We start from the raw sequence: 22,226 nt of genomic DNA on the forward strand, positions 1-22,226 counted from the left end.
TTCATGATATTTCTTTTTCCCTCAAACTGTGCGTGTTGTGTTTTTCCTAGACTAGCTGGTCCTTTTCATTATAGATCTTCATGAGAGTAACCACTGATAACCACAGGGCAGACTCAGTACTAGGCTGTCTTCAAATCTCCTCTGTTAATGCCATAAACCCAAAACTCTTCAGTTTATTATCCTTGGCAGATTTTTCAGACAACGGCAAATGCAGCCTCTCTCTCTCTTTTTTTTTTTTGCCAAAATATCACAAGAATTGTCTGTGTGCTACTAGTATTCATCCCCTCTGACACTGCTTGAGTTCACTCCCCCCAACCCCCCATCCCCCACCCCTTTATCCCCCCCCTCAAACCACCCTCAGCACTCTTTTGTTTCCTCCTACTTTCAGCTTTTCTAACGTGACAAGTACTAACCTATGTCCTGTCATGTGACCTGTTCTTTACCTCTCTCTCACAGCCCTGGCACATCTGTCCTTCCTCATGTCAGACTGGTGAATCCTCCTGCCTCTGATTCTTCTCCCAGAGGCCCTCTCTCAGCCCTGAAGTCCCACCCTTACTCTCCTGTCTAGATATTGCCATCAAGTTAAGCAGGGGACAGCAGTGTTAGTGACTGATGCAGATCACCAAAGGGAAGCTGGACTGTCTCTTGTCTCTCCACAATGGGGATAAGAAGGATCATGTCTGGACTGCAGGAGATCCTTTAGGGCTCCTCTTAGTACCCCCATGTCCTGTGATTAAAGTCAATGGGAAGCTACAAGCCTAATCCAGGCAGGATGACAGAGGGCACAGACCCTTCAGGAATGGCGGTATGGTCACTCCTCCAAGAAAGGAGCTAAGACCTGCTGAGGTGCTGGGGAAAATGGAGGAAATGCAGAATAGGTAGTAAAGTAGTTATAAATACCAGTCAGGAGAACAGGAGATTCACCGCAGGACACTGAAGAGGACAGACACATGAAGCAGAGGAACAGGAACTAACCACAGGGCAGAAAACAGTGTCAAATAAATGGGATGATACATTATGAGCTAGCCAGGAACCAGGCAAAGGTATTTGACCAAGGAATTAGCTTATCAGTCTCAGAGTTCTTATTTCTATAAATGAAGAGGCTTTGTGGAACACAGGTGGGTACCTGCCATGTGACCAGCTGCAGAAATGAGGATTATAACAGACATACATATTTGTATTTGTTTAAGAATATATTTGTACATATATTGCATTATCTTTTCTGTTTTGTTTTTTTCCTTTCATTTTTTTATTTTTTGTTTTTTCGAGACAGGGTCTCTGCATAGCTCTGGCTGTCCTGGAACTCACTCTGTGGACCAGGCTGGCCTCGAACTTAGAAATCTGCCTGCCTATGCCTCCCAAGTGCTGGGATTAAAGGTGTGTGCCACCACTGCCCAGCATCTTTTCTGTTTCTTTGCCATGCAATGTAGCATCAATTAAGAGAGTTATCAAGAGTTGTCATATTTAAAATTGAGATGCTAAAAGAATCTCCCTCAAGAGACACTGCCACTTTTTCTAAATTTATAATACATTTGCGGTTGTACCAGTAATAATTATCTCATGTTTCAATATTATTATGATCTGGTTATTGATTTCATTTGGAAGTTAATCATGACACAAAGAGACATGATTGTGTGTCAAGGTGCTTCTCATGAAATTAAGAAGTGGTGTTTTTTCTCTAACCCAGCTTGCTCCCAAACAATTGACACAGAGAGATTGTGGTTTATTCACTTAGGTTTAAAACAGCCAGGGACATTCCCTTAAGCCACAAATCCTCAGTTTTTGCAGCGTACTGGCTGGTTTTGTGTGTCAACTTGACACAGGCTGGAGTTATCACAGAGAAAGGAGCTTCAGTTGGGGAAATGCCTCCATGAGATCCAGATGTGGAGCATTTTCTCAATTAGTGATCAAGGGGGGAGGGCCCCTTGTGGGTGGTACCATCCCTGGGCTGGTATTCTTGGATTCTATAAGAGAGCAGGCTGAGCAAGCCAGGGGAAGCAAGCCAGTAAGGAACATCCCTCCATGGCCTCTGCATCAGCTCCTGCTTCCTGACCTGCTTGAGTACCAGTCCTGACTTCCGTTGGTGATGAACAGCAGTGTGGAAGTGTAAGCTGAATAAACCCTTTCCTCCCTAACTTGCTTCTTGATCATGATGTTTGTGCAGGAATAGAAACCCTAAGACATGCAGTTTTCACGGGTCCTTATGATCTTCAGGCAGAAACACACCTTCTGAATAAGATTATACCTCAGGCTCCTCCCCTGATTGTTACACAACACCACACTCTCCAGTCACAGTGACATAGACACACATAGACACAGACACACACACAGACACCCCACACGTGTGATCCTGGAACTTGGCATGCTGAGGTGAGGCAGGAAGATCAAGAATTCAAGGTCAGAACTAGAGAGATGACTCAGAGGTTGAGAGCACTAACTGCTCTTTCATAGGTCCTAAGCTGGATTCTCAGAAATCACCTGATGGCTCTCAAGCATCTATAGTGAGATCTGGCTCCCTCTTCTGGTGGACAGGCATGTATGCAGGCAGAACACTACATAGGAGAAGCCCGGGGTCCCTCAGGGTCACAGAGTCCAAGAGAAGGAGCTTCCCACACTACCCCCACAGTGCTCAGTCTACACAAACGTCTGATGTCCTCCAGCACCAATGCAGCATGGGTAACATAACCCACACATGGAACGTTCCAGATGCCCTGTGTAGGCTGATATTGTCCAAAACCTACTGTAATAAGCTTACTTAAATGTTTTAACCTCTCTTCTAGCTCACCATCCAGCAGAAGTAGTGGAAAGGAAGAGTTAAGAGGGCAGAGGAGGGTGTGGGCCTGTTTAGAAATAGTTCTTTGGGGCGAGTCCAATCTGCATTGTCAGGATATCAGGAGTTGAGTTCACACGAATCAGCAATGGCAGTTCGGTCCAGAAGGAACTTGATTTTTTTTTGGAGGGGGGGCGAAATCTAATACTTTATTTTTACAGAGGAATTTAAAAAGGTTATATGTAAGCTATAAAAACTTTGTGATTTACACTTTGAAAATTGGTTACAGAATAAAGAAAGAAAAACCATCCATAGTAGGTTTTAAGAATGGAAGCTCATATTATACAGAATAAAGCAAAAGGACTCCAACTTATTTAGTTTCTTTCACACATGATTAATTCCATAGTATACAAAAGAGAACAAATAAAATTATGTGTTAAAAGCAAGTAGATTAATTACCATGTTGAGATATTTTCTGTATATATAACACAAATGCTCATTGTATAGCTTAGTATTTCATAAATTCTGAGACTTAGGTATTAGTTTGGGTATTTGTGCATGTAAGAATTATACTTAAAATTTAGTAATATAAATTTGATAAAATGTTAATATACCTCACATTTTCATATTCCTACTGTTAACTTCATGGGAAATTTTGTTGTTGATAGGTTTAGAAATTTTTAATGATCCCATTTTTTTCTTAAATTTTTATTATTTAAATGAATTTTATAAGTCAAACATATTAATAATCTTGAGTATTTTGAGAATCAAATAATACACAAAAAATCTGTTCAACTTTTGTATTCATATCCTTTCATAACCTAAAAATATCATTAATGAATATTTAACACTATCCATAGCTGAGGATCCTATATCTAATGTTGGATACAAAATTGTTTCAAAACATACGAAATACTCTTTGGGAATTAAGCATAGTAAAAGAGCATAAAAAAGTAAAAATGAATCATTAAGAAATATACTCAAAAGCCCTTATATGTTACCACCTGACATAGTGAGAGAGCATTTGGGGTTTTTTTGGGGTTTTTTTGTTTGTTTTGTTTTGTTTTTTTTTTTGAATTTGATTTTTTCAAGACAGGGTTTCTGCCGGGCGGTGGTGGTGCACGCCTGTAATCCCAGAACTCCGGGAGGCAGAGGCAGGTGGATTTCTGAGTTCGAGGCCAGCCTGGTCTACCAAGTGAGTTCCAGGACAGCCAGGGCTATACAGAGAAACCCTGACTCGAAAAAAACCAAAAAAAAAAAAAAAAAAAAAAAAAGACAGGGTTTCTCTGTATAGACCTGGCTGTCCTGGAACTCACTCTATAGATCAGGCTGGCCTCAAACTCAAAAATCTGCCTGCTTCTGCCTTCCAGAATGCTGGATTACAGGTGTGCTGCACCACCACTGCTTGGCTGTGGGAGAGTATTTAAAGCGTATCATATATCTGTGTATATTGTCTAACAATTAGTTTACTTAAAAAAGATTACCAGTGTTTCTAGGAGAGAAATAATTTGGGGGGGGGGAGTTTTGAGACAGGGTTTCTCTGTGTAGCCCTGACTGTCCTGGAACTTACTCTGTAGACCAGGATGGCCTCAAACTCAGAAATCCACCTGCCTCTGCCTCTCAAGTGCTGGGATTACAGGCATGCGCCACCACTGCCCGGTAGAGAGAAACAATTTTAACAGTAAGTATATTTTAAAATTTTCAAAATAGGAAAAACTCCTTGAAGTTAAACATTAAGAAAATGCTAATTTTAAGCAATGTGAAAAATTATCAATATTTCCATGATGTATGTAGATGATGATTTTAATATTTTCAACTGTTAATATTCAACAGACAGGATAATTATTTTAAGGTATATTTCATTGTTATGTCTCCCTTTTCATTTCTGATTTTGTTGATTTGGATACTGTACCCTCTGGTTAGTCTGGCTGAGGGTTTATCTCTCTTGTTGATTTTCTCAAAGAACCAGCTCCTGGTTCCAGAAGAAACTCTGAGGCTCTACCAATCGCCCTGAGTCTGCAGAAGCAGGAAGAAGCTGCCGGAACACCACCAGAAGTTCTTTGGTTTGTTTCTCTCTACAAAGTCATGACAATCGATCAGCAAAGAAGGCAAGGCTAACCAATGCCACAGCATCGTCAGTGAGGACCAGCACAGAGTGGCAAGGTGAACCAATGCCACACAGCGTCGTCCGTGGTCTGTTGGGTTATATTCACACCCTTTCCAAACATCACGTGTTCTCTCAAGAGGACCTCTCTCACGCTCTAGCCAAACATCACTCACCCCTTTTCCAGGAAGCTTCCAGAAAAGCACCATGTGTCTGCTTCAGCAAAGTCATCCTCCTATAAAACAGATTCCAGAAAAAACATCACATAACCAAACTTTGAGTCTCCAAAGAAACCAGAAATTTCCCCTTCAGGCCTGGTTCTCCTAGATTAGGTCCTCACATTAGCTGGCTGTGTTCCCAAGGGGCTTCTTGTACTCCACCCATGTCTGTTTTTAATAGGTAGTCTCTAATTCCATCTTTATCCCAAAGCTTTAGTATGGGCCTTTGAAATAACAGAGACCCCTTGTCTGCTGACTGGTTTTCAAACATTGGGAATGTGGCTCAGTGATTAGAGTGCCCACCTTGTACACCACAGACCCCAGGATCAATTCCTCAACACCTCCAATAACAGGGGGTGCCACCCAGGCCAGCATGGTGAGGTGAGGTGCTTGCCAGAGAAGGCTCTCCAAGGTTGTCTTTTGACTCCCTCCATTCAACATGTACACTACAGCTGGGGAGTGCCCTCATTCACACACCATACACATAAAGCAATAATGTGAATACATAACAGGTAAAATAGATTACAATCTCTGTGACTGTCCTTGCATGGGTTGCCCTTCAATCCTCTCTGCAGCTTCTCATCACAATGTGGGTTTTGGACACAGGAAAATTCGCCCACTGGAAAGTTTTGAGGCAAAGCGGAAACAACTTATACAGATGTGTTTGTGTGTTTGTATACATACGTGTTTTCATGGCCTTCATCATGAAACCATTGTGAGTCCTATTTTTCATTTTTATTGCATTGATTTAATAATATGTGCAGGGATGTAGGGGAAAACAGGAGAGGCCCGCGTTCCCATATAGAGATGACTGGCACCTGTGTACCTGTAGAGGGAATCTGCCTGTCTAGGGGGTAAGGTCCTTGCCCAGACCATTATGGCGCGGGCCCCATGCACCTGTAGAGGAAGACTGGCTGGGCAGGAGAGTCTTTGTTCTGGTCTGGTGGCTGGAGACCCTGAGGCCTGCTTCATTGCTCCTACATGGCATGTTTTGATAAGAAGAGGCTGTTCATGGTTTTAAAGCTTCATTATAAAAAGGTGGGAAAAGAAAAGAGAGAGAAGTAAAGAGAGAAAGAAAAGAGAGGGGTGAGAGCCGGCCATGACCGTGTGGAAAGAGGGGAAAAGAATGGGGAGAGGGGGAACAGGGAGAGAAGAAGAGAGACAAGAGAGAAGGGTGCAGAGAAAAAGCAAGAGAGTGAGGAGGGGCCAAACAGCCCCTCTTATAGTGGGCTGGGTTACCTGGGTGTTACCAGGTAACTGTGGGGCAGGGAAAACCTGGCTGTAGTCAAGTGACTGTAGGGGTGAAGTTGAGACAGAACACTGGGCCTGGGCCTAAGTGACTGATGGCCCCAGGATTATAGAGTTGAGGAGTCAGGAGTATGGAGTTGGTGTCAGGAGCCTAGGTATCTGGGAGCATGGCTCATGTTCTGTCCCCTATAGAATATCCTACTGGGTCTCTGGAGTAAGCCTCACTCAACCAGGCCACAGACTGCCTTTCACGGTCCCTCACAGGGATGTGTATGTCATGATGCCTGTGTGAGGCTCAGAGGATAACTAACAGGAGTCAGGCCTCTCCATTCACCATGTGGCTTCTGTGGATCAAACTCAGGGAGCCAAGCTTGGTGACAAGAACCTCACACACTGAGCCATCTCAATGGCCCCTTGGAGACCCTTGTGTCTGAACATTTCCTTTGGAAAGTTGCTTCATTCCTGGACTTGGCACATACAAGACTTGCCCACCATGACATTAGAAAAGGCATTTCCTGGCCAGATGGGCATCAGCATTGCCTTGGGTGACTCTGGAGACACAGGCCTTCTTGCCCAGGTTCCTTCTGTGGCAGTGTCAGCTGCACCTGTGAGAGGCCAAACCTTTTATGTTCAGACTCCATTTTAGAGAACTTGAACTCAGGCAAACTAACAGCCCGGTACCTAGCATTAGTTTCTAAGTTACCTCCCAACAAAACCTGATCCTAGCTCAAGTCTCTAGGCTAACCCCCAACAGGTCCTGTGTCTCTAGGTTATACCCCCCAAAAGACCTGCACCCCCAGGATACAAGCCCATCCTCAGTCTAATGACCACCAATGCAGAGGGAAGCAGAAATTAAGTTTATGATGTGACTCCCAGCACCATCCATTTAAAGGTTATAGTAACTTCCCAATTAGATGTTTTCACATTTACTCCCCACTTCATATTAAGTGAATGAATACTTAATATGAAGCCTTGCCCAGATAGATATTCAGGTCTCCTCATCACCAAAACTGTCCTGCAGATGCGGTACACTGGCCTGAGCTACCTCAAATAAAAAGTACCTACTGTGATTACATCGGATCAGCTCCTGTCTGGTTTTGGGGGTGGGTCACTAACATTTCCCTGCACTACACCTGGAAGATCCGATTTGCCCTGAGAGCTTGGGTGTCAGTGTGTTAGTTACTGTGGTCCTTTGAATAAGATGGCCTCCATATTCTTGGTCACTTGAATACTTAGTTCCCAGTTGGTGCTGTTTGGGGAGGCTTAGGAGGTGTGGCCCTGCTAGAGGAAGTACATCACTGGGGGCGTGGTTGGAGGTGTGAGCTCTCAGCTCTTCCTGCTGCCATGCCTGGTGTTTGCTGTCATGATGGTGATGGATTCTTAACTCTTTGGGACCCTAATCCCTAGAGAAACGTTCTATAAGTTTCCTTGGACATGATGTTTTATCACAGCAACAGAAAAGTAACCAATACAGTTCGGTTTTCCATCCCTGTGGCTTAATATCTGACAAGACACAGCTTAGGGAGAAAGGGTCTATCCTGGTGTATTGTAGTCCATAACGCTAAATCCGTTACAGTGGGGCAGGCCCTTCCTTCCTGCTCCAGCCTATGGCTCACCTCAGTAAAATGCCCCACAGGAGCTGCCCAAAATGGTGGCTCCTACTAAAATGGTGGCTGCACTATATCTCCTTAGCCTGCAGGCATCACAAGAGCTGTCCATGGTGGTAACACCTTCATTCCTGCTTCAGCCTGTAGCCTTGGTGAAACATGTCAGGAACTGCCCACAATGGCAACAGTTCTCCAGTCCCCAGCAGCCCCACACAAATGGCACCTCGGCAAAAACCAGCTGCATCTGTGAAGCACTTCCCACTCTAACCCATGTGCCCCATGCCAGGGAAAAGGGGGAGAAGAAGAAAGTTAGCAATCTCTCAGCAGAAAAACCCCATGACAGCAATGTGGCTCAGCCTGCCAAGGGCGTATGGGAGGAGCTAGACTTCTTTTATAAGCAGGGTTGTGTCACAGCTGAGGATTCCTGTTTGCTATCCTGACACCACTGACCTGGACACTGGAGGCTCCTGACAATAGGAGATTGAAATTGCCCCCAAGGAACTCCTTCTAAACAGCAAACAGCTGAGCCTCCTGGTTTCTTCAGGATCGAGCTGCTTTTGCTGAATCTGTGAACTGAACTGTTGATATCCTGACAACATATATTGGATATGCTCCAAAGAACCATTTCTAAACAGGGCCACTCCCCCTGTATCCTCATATCCTTTCTTTTCCACAACCTCTGGTGGGTGGTGGGCTAGAAGGAAGGTTAAGCATTTAAGATCCCTTAATAAAAATAGGTTTTGAAAAATCTAAGCCAATTATCTCAAGTGTGGATGTGCTCCTGAGAGTTCAACAGAAAATCACATCCTATACCTGAGAACCCTGGAAAAGACACTGGAGAGAAGGATCAGATATCACCACAGTACCATGGGACAGCATAGCTTCAACACGGCATCATTAGAAGCTAAAGCAAATGGGTGGCAGGAAATGTAGAGTGACTTATCTTGTGCACCTGGCACATTGAAGGATCCCTAGTTGATTCTCTGATCTTTAGTTCTGGGGCCTCGTAAGCCTGACGATAGGACAAAGCTCTGTCCTTCCCTGTGTCCTTGTGATGACAGACTCTCAGCATGTGCTGAGATGGAGAGAGCAGAGCTTGGAGTGACTCAGCCATGCAGTGACCCCATCACAGATAATAACTGACTGAGCCCGACTTGGCACAGTTCTGTTCACACTAAGTTCCCACAGCCTCATCTTATCCCATCAGATACACACAGCATAGTGACACAGATTCTGCAAGGTTCTGCATATGTCATTTATATCTTCAAAAAATTCTAAGTATTCTCAATCCATGAAATTAAGAAGCAATCAACCCTCAGGACCAAGATGTGAACAATCAAGTTCACATTCAGATTCTTATTCTCAGTGTGGAAGTGAGGAGCTGCAGCTCAGGGCAGCATGGAGCTGACAGGATGCAGATGTCCCCCAGTGTGTGGCTGGACCAGGAAGGTTGGCTGTGGAAGGGAACACAGGGCAGTGCAGGGACAGGGTCCTGTGTGCAGGGCAGGCTGGGCTCCACAGTTCTTCACATTGAGCCCATAGGATCACAGGGAACATCAGACACTGTTGTCTAAAGAAAACTGAGGGCTCTGGTGTCACAGGAGAGACCTGAATACACTGTCACTCAGTCCACTCCAGGCAGCTGTCTTCATGCTAGAGAATGAGAGTCATGAACCATCACTGTGAAGACAACGTCCCAACAACCCACAGCTCACATGGGATTCTGGGAGTCCCTGAAACCCAATCATGTCCACATTGCCCCTCCCCAATCAGACCCCAGAGTGTCACATTTACAGTCTGGGAGAGACACATCAGAGCTCTGGGAGCTGTCCCTGTCTAGGGTAAAACAAAACAAATGTTTCTGCATATCTACATGTATGTATTCATATCATGGTACAACTCAAGCTCCCAAGAGATGTCTCTGGAGGGACTATTATGGATTCCTAGAGCTCTCATCACCTCCAGTTTCACTCCAATGTCCCCAGGACAATCCTGTCCCCACACTAACCTGGAGCTGGAGCATAGTCTCCTCCTTGTCCACCTGTGGGAAGGAAAGCTGTGAGTTCAAGGAAGACCTTGACAGTAGAAAGTTCCTAGAACTGACACAGACCCAGGTGGAGACAGTAGCAATGTGGGGTGTGGCTGTGTTTCCCATTAATGAGCAGAACACACTTCTAAAGGAGGCTGAGAGAAAATCCAGACCCTGCCCTTTTTTACCTGTGTTTCTCCTCCTCTTCATCACAAAAGCCACCACAGCTCCAATGATGGCCACAGCTCCAAGGACAACTAGAACAGCAATGATCACCATATTGGAGTCGGTGGATGGAGGAGGCTCTGGGAAGGACAGGTACAGGAAATGAAGGTGAGGGTCATGACCCCAGCTCTCAGCCCTGACCTGCTCAGGGTCTGCAGAAGGCTGCAGCTTTCCCTGACCCCAGCTCTGCACCCACACCCTCCTTACTCCATCTCCGGGTGAGGGGCTCAGACAGCCCCTCATGGTGCACATGACATGTGTATTCTGCTCCTTCCCAAGAGGCACCACCACAGATGCCCACTTCTGGAAGGTTCCATCCCCTGCAGGCCTGGTCTCCACAAGCTCCATGTCCTGGGTCAGCTCCTCCCCATTCAACTGCCAGGTCAGGGTGATGTCAGCAGGGTAGAAGCCCAGGGCCCAGCACCTCAGGGTGACATCACCTTTAGATCTGGGGTGATGGGTCACATGTGCCTTTGGGGGATCTGTGTGGAAGAGTTAAGAAATTGTATAATTTATAAGACAAATTAAAATCTGCACAAGACACAGTTAAATCAATGATGACACTGAACTATGTGTCTGTTTGACACTTTGACTGTCATTGCCCTAGTGACCTGCAGGTAGAGCTGGTCCCCTCAGCACAGAACTGCACATGTTCCTGGGGGACTCAGAAGCTAAGAGGGAATCCACATGAGCCAGTGGGTCAGCATGGTCGTCCTTACGTGACATTCTATAGCATGAGATAGGTAGTCAAAGAATTGAAGATAGAATGGAAAGTAAGTAACTTAATATGTGTTTGAGTTCATATCAAAATTAGAAATTAGGGCCATATGCCAGTGGAAGGGTGCCACCACTGAGACTCAACCCTGTGGTCATTGTGCTGACCAGCATAACTGTCAGTCCAAGTGAACAGACATCACAATGTGTGTAGCAGAAATATGGTGAACTTCTGACACTCAGCCTGAGAAAATGACTCCCAGCCCCTGCCTCTGTAGGACAAGGTACAGGTGTGTCACACAGGATCCCTGGAGTGTGCTGTGGACCCCAGTGCAGCACTCACTGAACACAGCGGGCTCACAGGGTGTGAGGATCTTCCCTCTCACTCCAGCCCTGGATGGCAGAAGACCCTGTCTCTCAGAGTCCAATTCCTGATTCACCAGGTTGGGGGGGGGGGGATGGACAGACTCTAACTTGTGCGGGTAGAGGAAGAGCAGGAAGCTTCTGGATGTATAATTCTGACAGGACAGTCTAAGCTCACAAGAATCTCTCTTTAAGGAAAACCCTGACTTAACTTGTCTAATTATCTGTGTTAGAGTCTCCCCTGGCACCTGTGGAGACTGATACAAATGATAACACAAGGGCATGGAGAAACAGGATCACTCTAGTGCAGACAAAAAAAAACTGACTAGAAGCAAAATAATATCTTCAAATAAAAAGAAAGTAACAAAGAAAAAAATAAAAGAAAGTAAGAAAGAACAAAGAGAGAGAGAGAAAAAAAGAAAAGGAAATTCCACAATTTATATTCCTCCAGGGAACTCCATAAAGGCTCACGTAATCATTCACCACTGTAGGAATAGATAGAATGGGGTGTTGAAGGGATGCAAATTCCACAGACAGGGAGGGATCTTGCAAGAATGTATTCTTTGGAAAGTTATAGAAACTGGGGAACCAGCCCAGTGTAGGGGAGTCCATGTCTCCTATCAGGTACAGGAGACTTCCGGTCCTGAGGTGTAAGGGCTGACACACTCAGCATGACAGGAGTCCGTGTCCACAGACAGCGGGTGTGGGCAGAGAACCTGACCTGGGAGAGGCCATGGCTGACAGCAGGGAGTCCCTAGAGTTAAATCAGGAAATTCTCTCCTTCCCTCCTGACACAGCCTGGGCACTGTCCAGGGAGGAGGCTGAGCCCTGGGAGAGGCAGTGCAGTCACTGTGATGAGGATCAGGAGACCCAGGGACACTGTCTCCCCTCTGAGACAGGGGCATCGCCCCAGCTGAGGGTTTCTTCTTCCCCAGGACTGAGCCCCAGCCCGAGGGCAGAGGGAGGAGCTGCCCGCGGCCCCAGCACCTGTGCTCAGCAGCGTCTCCTTCCCGCGCTCCAGGAATCTGCGGAGCGACTCCACGCACGTGCCCTCCAGGTAGGCCCTGTGTCTCTCTGCATAACTATCCTGCTCCCACTTGTGTAGGGTGATCCGCGCCGCCATGTCCGCCGCCGTCCACGTTTTCAGATCTTCGTTCAGGGCGATGTAATCGCGGCCGTCATAAGCGTACTGCATGTACCCGCGGAGGAGGCTCCCGTTCGACCCCACGTCACAGCCATACATCCCCTGGAGTGTGTGAGAGCCTGCGGGACCCCGCGGTCAGCCCCGCCCCGGCTGCCCGCCCGCCCCGGGCACGCCCGCCCTGGCCACGCCCTCCTCCAAACTGAAAGGGAAACCGGTCCCAGGTAGGTTTTGCTCCCGAACCTTGGATTGGGACCCGGGACGTCTCCGGCCCTTGTGACGGGACTTGAAGGGTTCGTGACCTCCGACCCGGGGTCACTCACCGGCCTCGCTCTGGTTGTAGTAGCCGCGCAGGTTCCTTAGGCTCACTCGGTAAAGCTGCTTGTGGCCCCGGGCTTTCCTTGTCTCCCGCTCCCAATACTCCGGCCCCTCCTGCTCCATCCACGGCGCTCGAGGCTCGGCCCTCGGATTCTCCGCGTCGCTGTCGAAGTGCACGAACTGCGTGTCGTCCACGTAGCCGACAGAGATGAACCGGGGCTCCCCGAGGCCGGGCCGGGACACGGAGGTGAAGAAATACCGCAGCGAGTGTGAGCCTGGGGGCGGCGCGCGGTGAGACCCCGACCTCCTCCCTGAACGGGAGGGAAGCAGGGCGCAGGACAGGGACGCGGTTTTCCCGGTGCCGACCCCGCCCCTCCCCGCAGAGCCCGTTTCTCTCCCGACCCCGCACTCACCCGCGCGGGTCTGGGTCGGGGCCAGGGCGGCCGCCAGCAGCAGGAGCAGCGTGCGTGGAGCCATCGCCCCCATCTGGGATCCGGGGCGTCTGAGTCCCGCCGCTACGTGGACTTTATAACCAGCGCCTGCGAAGTAGCTGGATCGCGCCACCCAATGGAAATAAGTGTGACCTGCCAGATAGTTCCTTTAGTCTTAGGAGGTCAGAGAGGGCATCAGATCCCCAGGAACTGTACAGGTTGTGAGCAGCCTTGTGGGTGCTGGTCCAGGGCAAGGGAGGGACAGGAGTTGAGCTGCAGGAGAGGGTGGGGTCTACAGGGAGCAGAGTGAGGCTCTTGTGCACCTCTGTCTTAGTGAGGGTTTAGAAAGGGTTTCAGTTTACATGTTCACATCACAGTCTATCATGGGAGAGATCCAGGGCAGGACTTTGAGCGTGGATTCTAAAGTAGGAACTGAAGCAGAGATTACGAAGACCAGTGCTACCTGGCTTGTAGCTCCTGGCTTCTTCAGTCTGCTTTCTTATACAATCCATGATCACCAGCCAAGACCACCTCCAGTGGGCTGAGCCCTTCTATATTGATCATTAATAATAATTTTTAAAATGCCCTATAGACTTTCCTAAAGGCCCCTGGATGGAGGCATTTTCTCAGTTCAGGATTCTCTCCCCAAATACATCTCAGTCTGTGTCGAGTTGACAAAATGCAAACAGCACAGCCTCCTGGTGCAGGGTCAGTCAGTGAGAGCTGAGGGAGGAGGATGGGTATGGGTTCCTCCCCCTGACCTGGAGCCAGGACCCTGCCCTGTGGATGGAGGACCCATGGTAAATCAGTTGGAATGCACAGAATGGGAACACAGTGGGATCAACTCCATTCCTGTCCCTCAGTACCAAGGACCTGTCTCTCCCCTGCCTGTTGGTTGCTGTTGCTGATATAATCACAGGGGAGACTGTTAAAGTCAGGGCCACTGAGGAGAGGGGGAGAGAACATTTTCTTCCCTCAGAGCAGGGTAGTCTGATTTTTGAGGAACTGAGGAGCGGTAGGTAGGTAGTTGGTAGATATACAGACAGACAGGTGGACATAGAATTAAACAGGCATGAGAAGACGCACTCTTCCACTCTTTGGACATCTACTATTTCCCTTCTTGCTCAGACTCCATGCAGCTTCAGGTCCTGCTCCAACAGACAGCTGCCCAGCTGGGGAAACATTCAGGGCTGACCCTGTGGGGCTTGCTAGGGTTCTTGCATGGATCAGAGGGCTAAGGGATTTTGCAAAGATCACACCACACAGCAGACTTCATGTGAGAGGTTTATTGAGGTGGGTAGTAAGGATGGAAGGGAAAATGAGCTGGTTGTGAAGACATGGGCCAGATAAGGAGGGTGCACAACTTGTGGCCACAGTAGAAATGTGTCACATTTGGTGGCTTCTGGCATTGAAAGGCTGAAAGCAGGCTGGTTCTGGAATGTGGGTGGTCATTGGTTGACAGACATCCATTTGTCTTATTTATTGTATGAGGTGAGAAAATAGGAAGGGGTGACTGGTGGAGCAGAAATGGGGTCACTGAGCTCTTTAGACTGCTTCCTGTTGTCTGAGGGTGTCAACATCTTTGAGGACCCAAGAAAGCTGGGATGCTGTCTAGGTTCAAAATAAGCATGCTGTTCCCTCACTGTCCAGGCTCTGCAGGACCTTCTGCAGCTGGGGAGTGCAGATGTGTTTTTAAGTTGAATTGTCATGGGGCAGGTGCTTTGAGGCTGTCTGCCATGCAGGGTTTGAGGAAACACCTGGAGCGAGCATTTTACTGAAGCATATGTGTATATAAGGATCAGAGGGTAAAGTTCAGGAGGTTAGAATAATTCTTTCTTCCTTAGGTGAACATTTTAAACTTTTAGGCCCATTGGCTGGGTGGGGGTGGGGCATCCCAAGATGACAGAGAGGAAGAGGAGACCCCACCCTCAGGAATAATCTGAACAGGCAGGAGATGAATCAGGCTGTTGGTTGACAGTACTCATCTGGAGCCCATTTGCCTGTGAGAGGTGGATTCAAGTAGATTCTTTGAAGCTTAAAAGAATTTTTTAAGTTTACAAAATTAGACATTTATCATTTATAACATTTATCATTTATATCACTTAACATTTATAACATTTAGATACATTGTGTAATCTGTACTGAACTTGACGTTGTAGAAAAGGCAGCAGACTCAGGCCTTTGAGTCATAGCAAAAGCTTGGGGACCCAGAAAAGGAGTTTGGAGGTAAAAGCATGAACATTCTGCCCTCTTTCCAGAACACTGCGTGTATACAGACCGGACAGGCGTTATTAGCTCAGAGAAGCACTTTTAAGTCTATTCTTAGAAGGCAAACATAAGAAATTCATAATCTTGAGCTCATGACGATGATAATAGCAATCACTGTTTATCATAGCCAGATCAATAACTGATCAGAGCTCCACTGATTAATGTTAAAGCTCTGACCTTCTTAGATCTTAATATAAAAAAAGCATAGCAAGGGAAGAAAACTGAAGCATTTTTCATTTTTACATACACCTTAAATCACTTTTTTATACCTTTACAAATTACACACCTTAAAACACCTCCTTAGAGCCTTATAAAATGCATTTAAAACACTTTTTAGACCGTTATAAGTAAGTCACATTCACAGATCTCAAAGCTCACTATTAAGATCATTGCAACTTACTTAATGTTTCATATCCACAGAACTTACATAAGCTTTACCATTTTTTCTATCCAAGTATTCACCACAAGACACAGGTGGCTGGGTCCTGAGAGCAGTCACAGTTAAACAACTTCCTTTACAGAATTACATTGAAATCTGTTGTGTGCTTTATCTCTTCTTAGAATCTGGTAACAATGTGTCAGTGTCTGGACCTAGTAGCAACTCTAGGAAAGTGTCTTGTGATTTTCACACATGAAGAGAACTGAGAAGCACCTGAAGCCTGTGTTGTTGTTGCTGTTAAACTGACAAAGCTCTCCCTGGTCAACAGCATCAGAGATCTGTGAAGGATGAATTTTACCTGAGCAAGCAGGAAGTACAGACTAAGCAGCTTCCAAATCTATTAAAAATGACAGACTTAGCCAGGCGGTGGTGGCGCATGCCTGTAATCCCAGCACTCTGGGAGGCAGAGGCAGGTGGATTTCTGAGTTCGAGGCCAGCCTGGTCTACAGAGTGAGCTCCAGGACAGCCAGGGTTATACAGAGAAACCCTGTCTCGAAAAAAACCAAATCCAAAAAAAAAAAAAAAAAAAAAAAAAGACAGACTTATCTGTTACCTGGATACACTGAAGGTTCCGCTGTGGTAGTCTTGATTTCACTGGGGACAGAGGACCCAGGGCAGCATTAGTCTTCCCTGCCCAGTTCAGAAGGTCCAAAGACTGCAGTGGACCCTGGGGGATCAGCCTGCTTTGTCTATGCAAATCGGGGCAATCAACTCCCCAGTGTCCTGCTTGTCCACAATTTGGACAGGTTCCTGGTGACAGACAAGATGAAGGGCAGATTGTCACCCAGTGGCTGGTTTGAACCCCATCAAAGATCTGAAGAGAATGAATGTTCTCAACCTAGACAGGGAGTGCAGAACATGCAGCTTTTACAGCTATAGAAAACACAGAGACTGCTGGCTGCCTGGACAGTCTCCCAGGGTTCCTCTGGAATGTTGGAGCATCTATGACTTCAGGCTGCTAGTCCAGGACATCTGACAGATTGTTCTGTGAAGCGGGAATCATGAGGGACTTCTTCTCTACCTGGTCCTGGCAGATTTCAGCATTTGATTTCCCGTGCTTTCTTTGTCCAGTTTGGACAGCATTCTGTCTGCAGTTGAAGCAAGGGCAGGTTCTTGTCCAGTGGCAGCTTGCTGCATTTGAGGGAAACACCAGAAGGAGTTTCTTCCATGCTCATCATCTTCCTTGAAGTATATGGGGGTACTGGCAGGAGCTGACACATCTCATTGTAAAAGAAAGTCTTAAATTAATAAAACATCTTTAAATGCCATATTCTGAAGCTGTCTGAGGTTTTTGAAGACTACTACCTAACAAAATCAACCAAACAAAAGTTTGATTAACTGACTATTAAGTAGCATTTAAAAATTTTTCTTAAACAGTTTGTAATAGTAGCTTTCAAAAGGATTAGTACTTTCCGTTGCTGTTTTAAGGAGTACATAGGTATCTAAATACCATGGGGTTGATACATAGTTTGTTGTAACCAAAATATAACCTTACTTTTCTTTGAATATACAAGGATCTATACCAATGAAACTAACTGTAACCTTAATTTGAATCAATATACAACAATCTATACTAATGTAATCAAATAAACGTCAATTTTGTATCACTATACAGGTATATATACCAATGTGAGCAAATATAACCTTGATTTTCCATCAGTATACAAAAGTTTATACCCATGTAGGCAAATATAACCTTATTTTGTATCAATGTACAAAGATTTATCCTAAGCTGGGCAGTGGTGGCGCATGCCTGTGATCCCAGCACTTGGGAGGCAGAGGCAGGCAGATTTCTGAGTTCGAGGCCAGCGTGGTCTACAGAGTGAGTTCCAGGACAGCCAGGGCTACACAGAAAAACCCTGTCTCAAAAAAACCAAAAAAAAAAAAAAAAACAAAACAAAAACAAAAACAAAACAAAACAAAAAAAAAAAACCCAAAAACAAAACAAACAAAAAAAAAAACCCAACCAAAACAAAACAAAAAACCCAAAACCAAAAACAACGACAAAAAACCAAAGATTTATCCTAATGTAATCTAATGTGATCAAATAAACCTAAATTTTGTATCAATATAAAAAGATCTATACTAATGCAATCAAATACAACCTCAATTTTGTTTCAATATGCAAGGATCTAAACCAAGGTAAGCTAATATAATTTTGTAAATTTATACAATAATTTTCTATCAATATACAGTTGTACATAAGAATAGATTGAATAATTTAACCCTGTTTCCTATTATTCCTGTATTATTCCTATATCCTCCATTGTGTCTATATTTAAAAAAAAAAGATTTTAGGTGTATCACAGTAAAACTGTTTTCAGCAATGAAGCTGTTTCAGCCAAGCTGTCCACAGTGTTAAGCTTGGTTGTATTTGGCAGTCTTAGGATTCAGGATTTTTGAGTTCAGAGTTCTCTACAGGGTTCCTGTCAGTTTCCTATGAACTCAGGAATTTGAGTGTCGTGAGCAGTTTGTAGCCTGAAGTTGATCTTTGGGTGATGTTTGCCACTTTAGCAGCAACACTGTCTATGTAGAACACAACAGTCAACCCAAAGGTGTCCACTGTTTGCACAGGACCTGGCAGCAGAAGAGGCATGGGGCAGTTTACCCCAGTAGTTAGTGTTAACACAATCCAAGTCAATTTGCCATTGGTCGGCCGTGTCATCCTTCTTCTTGGAAACCTAAAAGATTACTGGTAGGAAAGCTACAAAACCTATTCATTTTAAGTGTCATAGTCCGCACATCTCAGAACGTTTAAGAGCCTCAACCTCTTAAGTAATTCAAGGTATACAAACTTTGTTTCTAGTTACTTGCTTTAGATTGAAACTTGGGAACACACAGAGGAAGCAAGATGAAGGTCATTTCTAGAATCAGTTTCTGCCTTGAATGACTACTGGTGTGATGACAGAAGAGTTTATGTATCCACAATATTCTTATAGAATTTGACATAATATTTATAACTTTTATGCCTTAAGTGTTAGAGAGTAAATGAAAACCAATAGATTATGAGATTGGTGGCAATAGAACGGTCCCTTATTTTCTGTTTTTCTCTGTCCCATACCAAGTGGTTCTTCTGATATGAGATGGAATTATTGGATTTTCCTTTAACAATCATGTGTGGGTTTAGAGAAGGAGAGACCTACACTCTAACCCCAAAATCCAGCTTAATGTTTAATTGAACTGAAAAGTGGCAAAGACCATTTGCCACCTATGCCTGTAGAAGGAGGAAGAGACAAGATGGAGACAGATGACACCACTTGGCCAGTTGACTCCTGGCCAATGTGGGACATTTTCTCTTGATGACCCATCTTTTTCCTTCAGACGTTTCATTTGCCCCATGATCTTCAGATTCCTTAGTTGGATGCTTTTGTTCTCCTGGAAGGATAGGAGCATCGCCCTGTGCAAACCCTAACTCCCGGGGCTCCCCATTTTGGCCATTTCTTTCTTTCTTTTTGGCAATAGAAAAAGATGAATCTAAGTTACGTATACCTACATAGAGTTAAATATACTGCATTGCAGCAAATGAAGATTATCTGTTATGGATATTAATTATAACCTTTTAGTTTTAAGTTTCAGGCCAAATTTTGTTATATACTTTATTGTAGAGACCCTTATTGGGGTGCCATGCCACCTGGCAGGAACTTGACATAGACCAATGTGAAGTTCCTCTCCCAGTCTTTGAGCAGGAATTCCTGTGTTAGCTATAATTCTCTCCACCTGGGGTGGAGTGCTCAGACAAAGTTGAAGTCTATTGTTCTTCAAGGACCTGCAGTTTCCTCAGAGGCACTAGCCACCTGCTGAGCAACCTGAACCTGTTCTGCCAATGAGTTTCCAGCCTTTGGGGGAAGGGTCCCCCCCTATATATTTGGTGACCCCCATTAAACTTTGAGCCTTGATCAGAAAACCTTTTGTCTTGGCTTCATATTTCTCTCGCAACCCGGTCTATCCCCAGCTTTCCTTCCAGGTAACCTGGTAACCCATTTGATGTAACTGTGGCCATTTACACTTTATCAGTTTTAAATTATACCGAATGATTTTACAAATTCACACATAGTTTACACCATAAGTTAAAGAGATTTTTTAAAAAATGATTTATTTATTATTATATGTAAGTACACTGTAGCTGTCTTCAGACACGCCAAAAGAGGGTATTAGATCTATCTCATGGAGCTAACAGGATGCAGATGTCCCCCAGTGTGTGGCTGGACCAGGAAGGTTGGCTGTGGAAGGGAACACAGGGCAGTGCAGGGACAGGGTCCTGTGTTCAGGGCAGGCTGGGCTCCACAGTTCTTCACATTGAGCCCCGAGGCTCACAGGTAACATCAGACACTGTTGTCTAAAGAGAACTGAGGGCTTTGGGTGTCACAGGAGAGACCTGAACACACTGGCTGTCACTTAGTCCACTCCAGGCAGCTGTCTTCATGCTGGAGAATGAGAGTCATGAACCATCACTGTGAAAAAAGCATCCCAACAAAGCACCACTCGCAGGGTATTGTGCGAGTCCCCGAAACCCAATCATGTCCACATTGGCCCTCCACAATCAGGCCCAGAGTGTCACTCGCCACCCTCCCTCTGGTTGTGGTAGCTCAGCACAGTCCTCAGGTTCACTGGGAAACTCTTCTCATTGCCCTTGGCGATCTGTGTCTCCCGCCCCTCCATCTCCATCCAAGGCGCATGCAGCTCCATCCTCAGATTCTCTGCTTTGCAGTCAAAGAGCAGGAACTGCATGTGGTTCACGTAGCTGACTTCCAAGTTCCAGGGCTCCCCGAGGCTGAGACCAGGCAGGGACAAGGCGGTGTGGAAATACCGCATCGAGTGTGAGCCTGGGGTGGCGGGCAGTGAGACCCCGACCTCCTCCCGGGACCCCGGACGGGTGCGCGGGCCGGGAAGGGAGCAGGGCGCGGGGCTCCGGACGCGGGTGGATAAGGGATGGAGGGTCCAGTAGGCGACGCGGGGACGCGGCTTCCCTGGTTCCGCCCCCGCCCCTCCCCGCACAGGCCTTTTCCCTCCCGACCCCCGCACTCACCCGCTTCGGTCTAGATTGCAGCCAGCAAGGCCGCCAGCAGCAGGATCATCGTGCGCGACGCCATAGCGTCCATCTGGGATCCGGGGCGTCTGAGTCCCGCGGGATGCGTGGACTTTATAACCAGTGCCCGCGGTGACGCTGGTTGGTTCCCAGTGCTTTGCGCCATCCAATGGGGGCGAGTCCTGCTAGCGTCCTCAGTGTCCTGGAGGAAGAACCTGACTGGGATTAGGAGTAAAAGTGAAACTGAGGAGATGGGGAATCCCCAGCCCTGGGCTTCCCCACCCCTGACCTCACCGCCTGGAGACTAAGACTTTGCCTGAATCCTGTGCTGCGGACAGAGCCCTGTTTGTCATGGTGACTCCGAGTTCTGACCCAGAAGCTGTCAGGACACCAGGAGAGACCCGCAGGCCAGACTCCCTGTGTCCTCTCCTCCACCCTTCCTCTTCCCTCTTCAGAAGTCAGACCCTGGAGTCTTCTAGAAGAAAAGCCACTTCCGGGAATACATTGGCAAAGCAAGTGGTTTGGGGATGCAGTGGAGAAATGCTTCTCCTGAAGGTGGAGGCGCAGGGCTGCAAGCCCCACACGGACCCCACAGAGACCAGGCTCTGAGTGCACCTGCAGTGAGTGGTTCTCACTGCCGACCCTGACAGCAGGACTCTCATCTGTAAAGAGGAGACTTTGCCTCTTCCCTCAGGATTCTGTCTTCTTAGCCTCAGGCTTAGTTGCAGACTCCTCCAGTGTTTCCTCACAGATGATGCATCTGTGGCTCCAGGTGGGTGTGTTTTACAAGGACCTTCATTCCGAGTCCCAGGTTTGTCCATGAGGACCTGGGACATTGTCTCAGCACATTAGACCTCCTTCTCCACTGAAGAGAGACCCCTGTGGGGACCACAGACAGCAGGGTATTGATCCCTGTCTATACTCCCGCCTCCCCCCTGTGTCAGCACTTCCACAGTGCAGTGGCTTTAGTGACTCAATCACAGTAGGACATTGTCACCAGCTATAACACAGAATAATGATGACAGTGTGGTAGGAGTTATGTAACCTGTGACCCCTCACTCCCTCTCTGACCTTCACTCACACTGTGAGCCGACAAGGCGAGGGGCTCTGGTCCCTCTGAGTGTTTCCATGAGAAGCTGATGCTCTTAAGTTTCTTCCTGACCAACCTAAGGATGCTGCTGGGGTTGGGCAGCTCCACAGATCAATCTCCATTACTTTTCTTCTTCTTCGGTTTTTGAGACAAGGTCTCTGCACAGCTCTGGCTATCCTGGAACTCACTATGTAGTTCAGGCTGTCCTTGAACTCACAGAAATACATGTCCCTTT

At 46.5% G+C, this 22,226-nt stretch overlaps 1 protein-coding gene and 1 long non-coding RNA gene across 27 annotated transcripts in view; one reads left to right on the forward strand and one right to left on the reverse strand.

Moving 5' to 3' along the window:
• LOC127669409 (H-2 class I histocompatibility antigen, L-D alpha chain-like) overlaps positions 1 to 22,226 on the reverse strand; it is a 115,208-nt gene that overhangs the window by 23,058 nt on the left and 69,924 nt on the right. For 5 of the 26 annotated variants that reach the window (XM_052163289.1, XM_052163255.1, XM_052163263.1 and 2 more), the window contains one exon: positions 9,179 to 9,555. The exons of 4 other annotated variants lie outside the window; for them this stretch is intronic. Coding sequence is in view for 14 of the 22 variants with exons in the window: in XM_052163250.1 (XP_052019210.1) it covers positions 9,956 to 9,988; positions 10,165 to 10,213 (82 nt within the window). In the remaining 8 variants the exon portion in view is untranslated. Of the gene's footprint in view, positions 1 to 9,178; positions 9,601 to 9,735; positions 9,784 to 9,955; positions 9,989 to 10,164; positions 10,214 to 19,942; positions 20,300 to 22,226 lie in introns of those variants that run through there. 17 more of the 26 variants (XM_052163257.1, XM_052163262.1, XM_052163281.1 and 14 more) reach the window with 8 other exon arrangements.
• The window catches only part of LOC127669438 (uncharacterized), a 79,045-nt gene continuing 69,528 nt past the window's right edge, over positions 12,710 to 22,226 (forward strand). Inside the window, exon 1 of the long non-coding RNA XR_007974362.1 lies at positions 12,710 to 12,773. This is a non-coding gene — a long non-coding RNA (uncharacterized LOC127669438). The remainder of the gene's footprint in view (positions 12,774 to 22,226) is intronic.

The sequence above is a fragment of the Apodemus sylvaticus genome, chromosome 19 (assembly GCF_947179515.1).
Source record: "Apodemus sylvaticus chromosome 19, mApoSyl1.1, whole genome shotgun sequence".
In the NCBI taxonomy this organism is placed as follows: Eukaryota; Metazoa; Chordata; class Mammalia; order Rodentia; family Muridae; genus Apodemus; species Apodemus sylvaticus.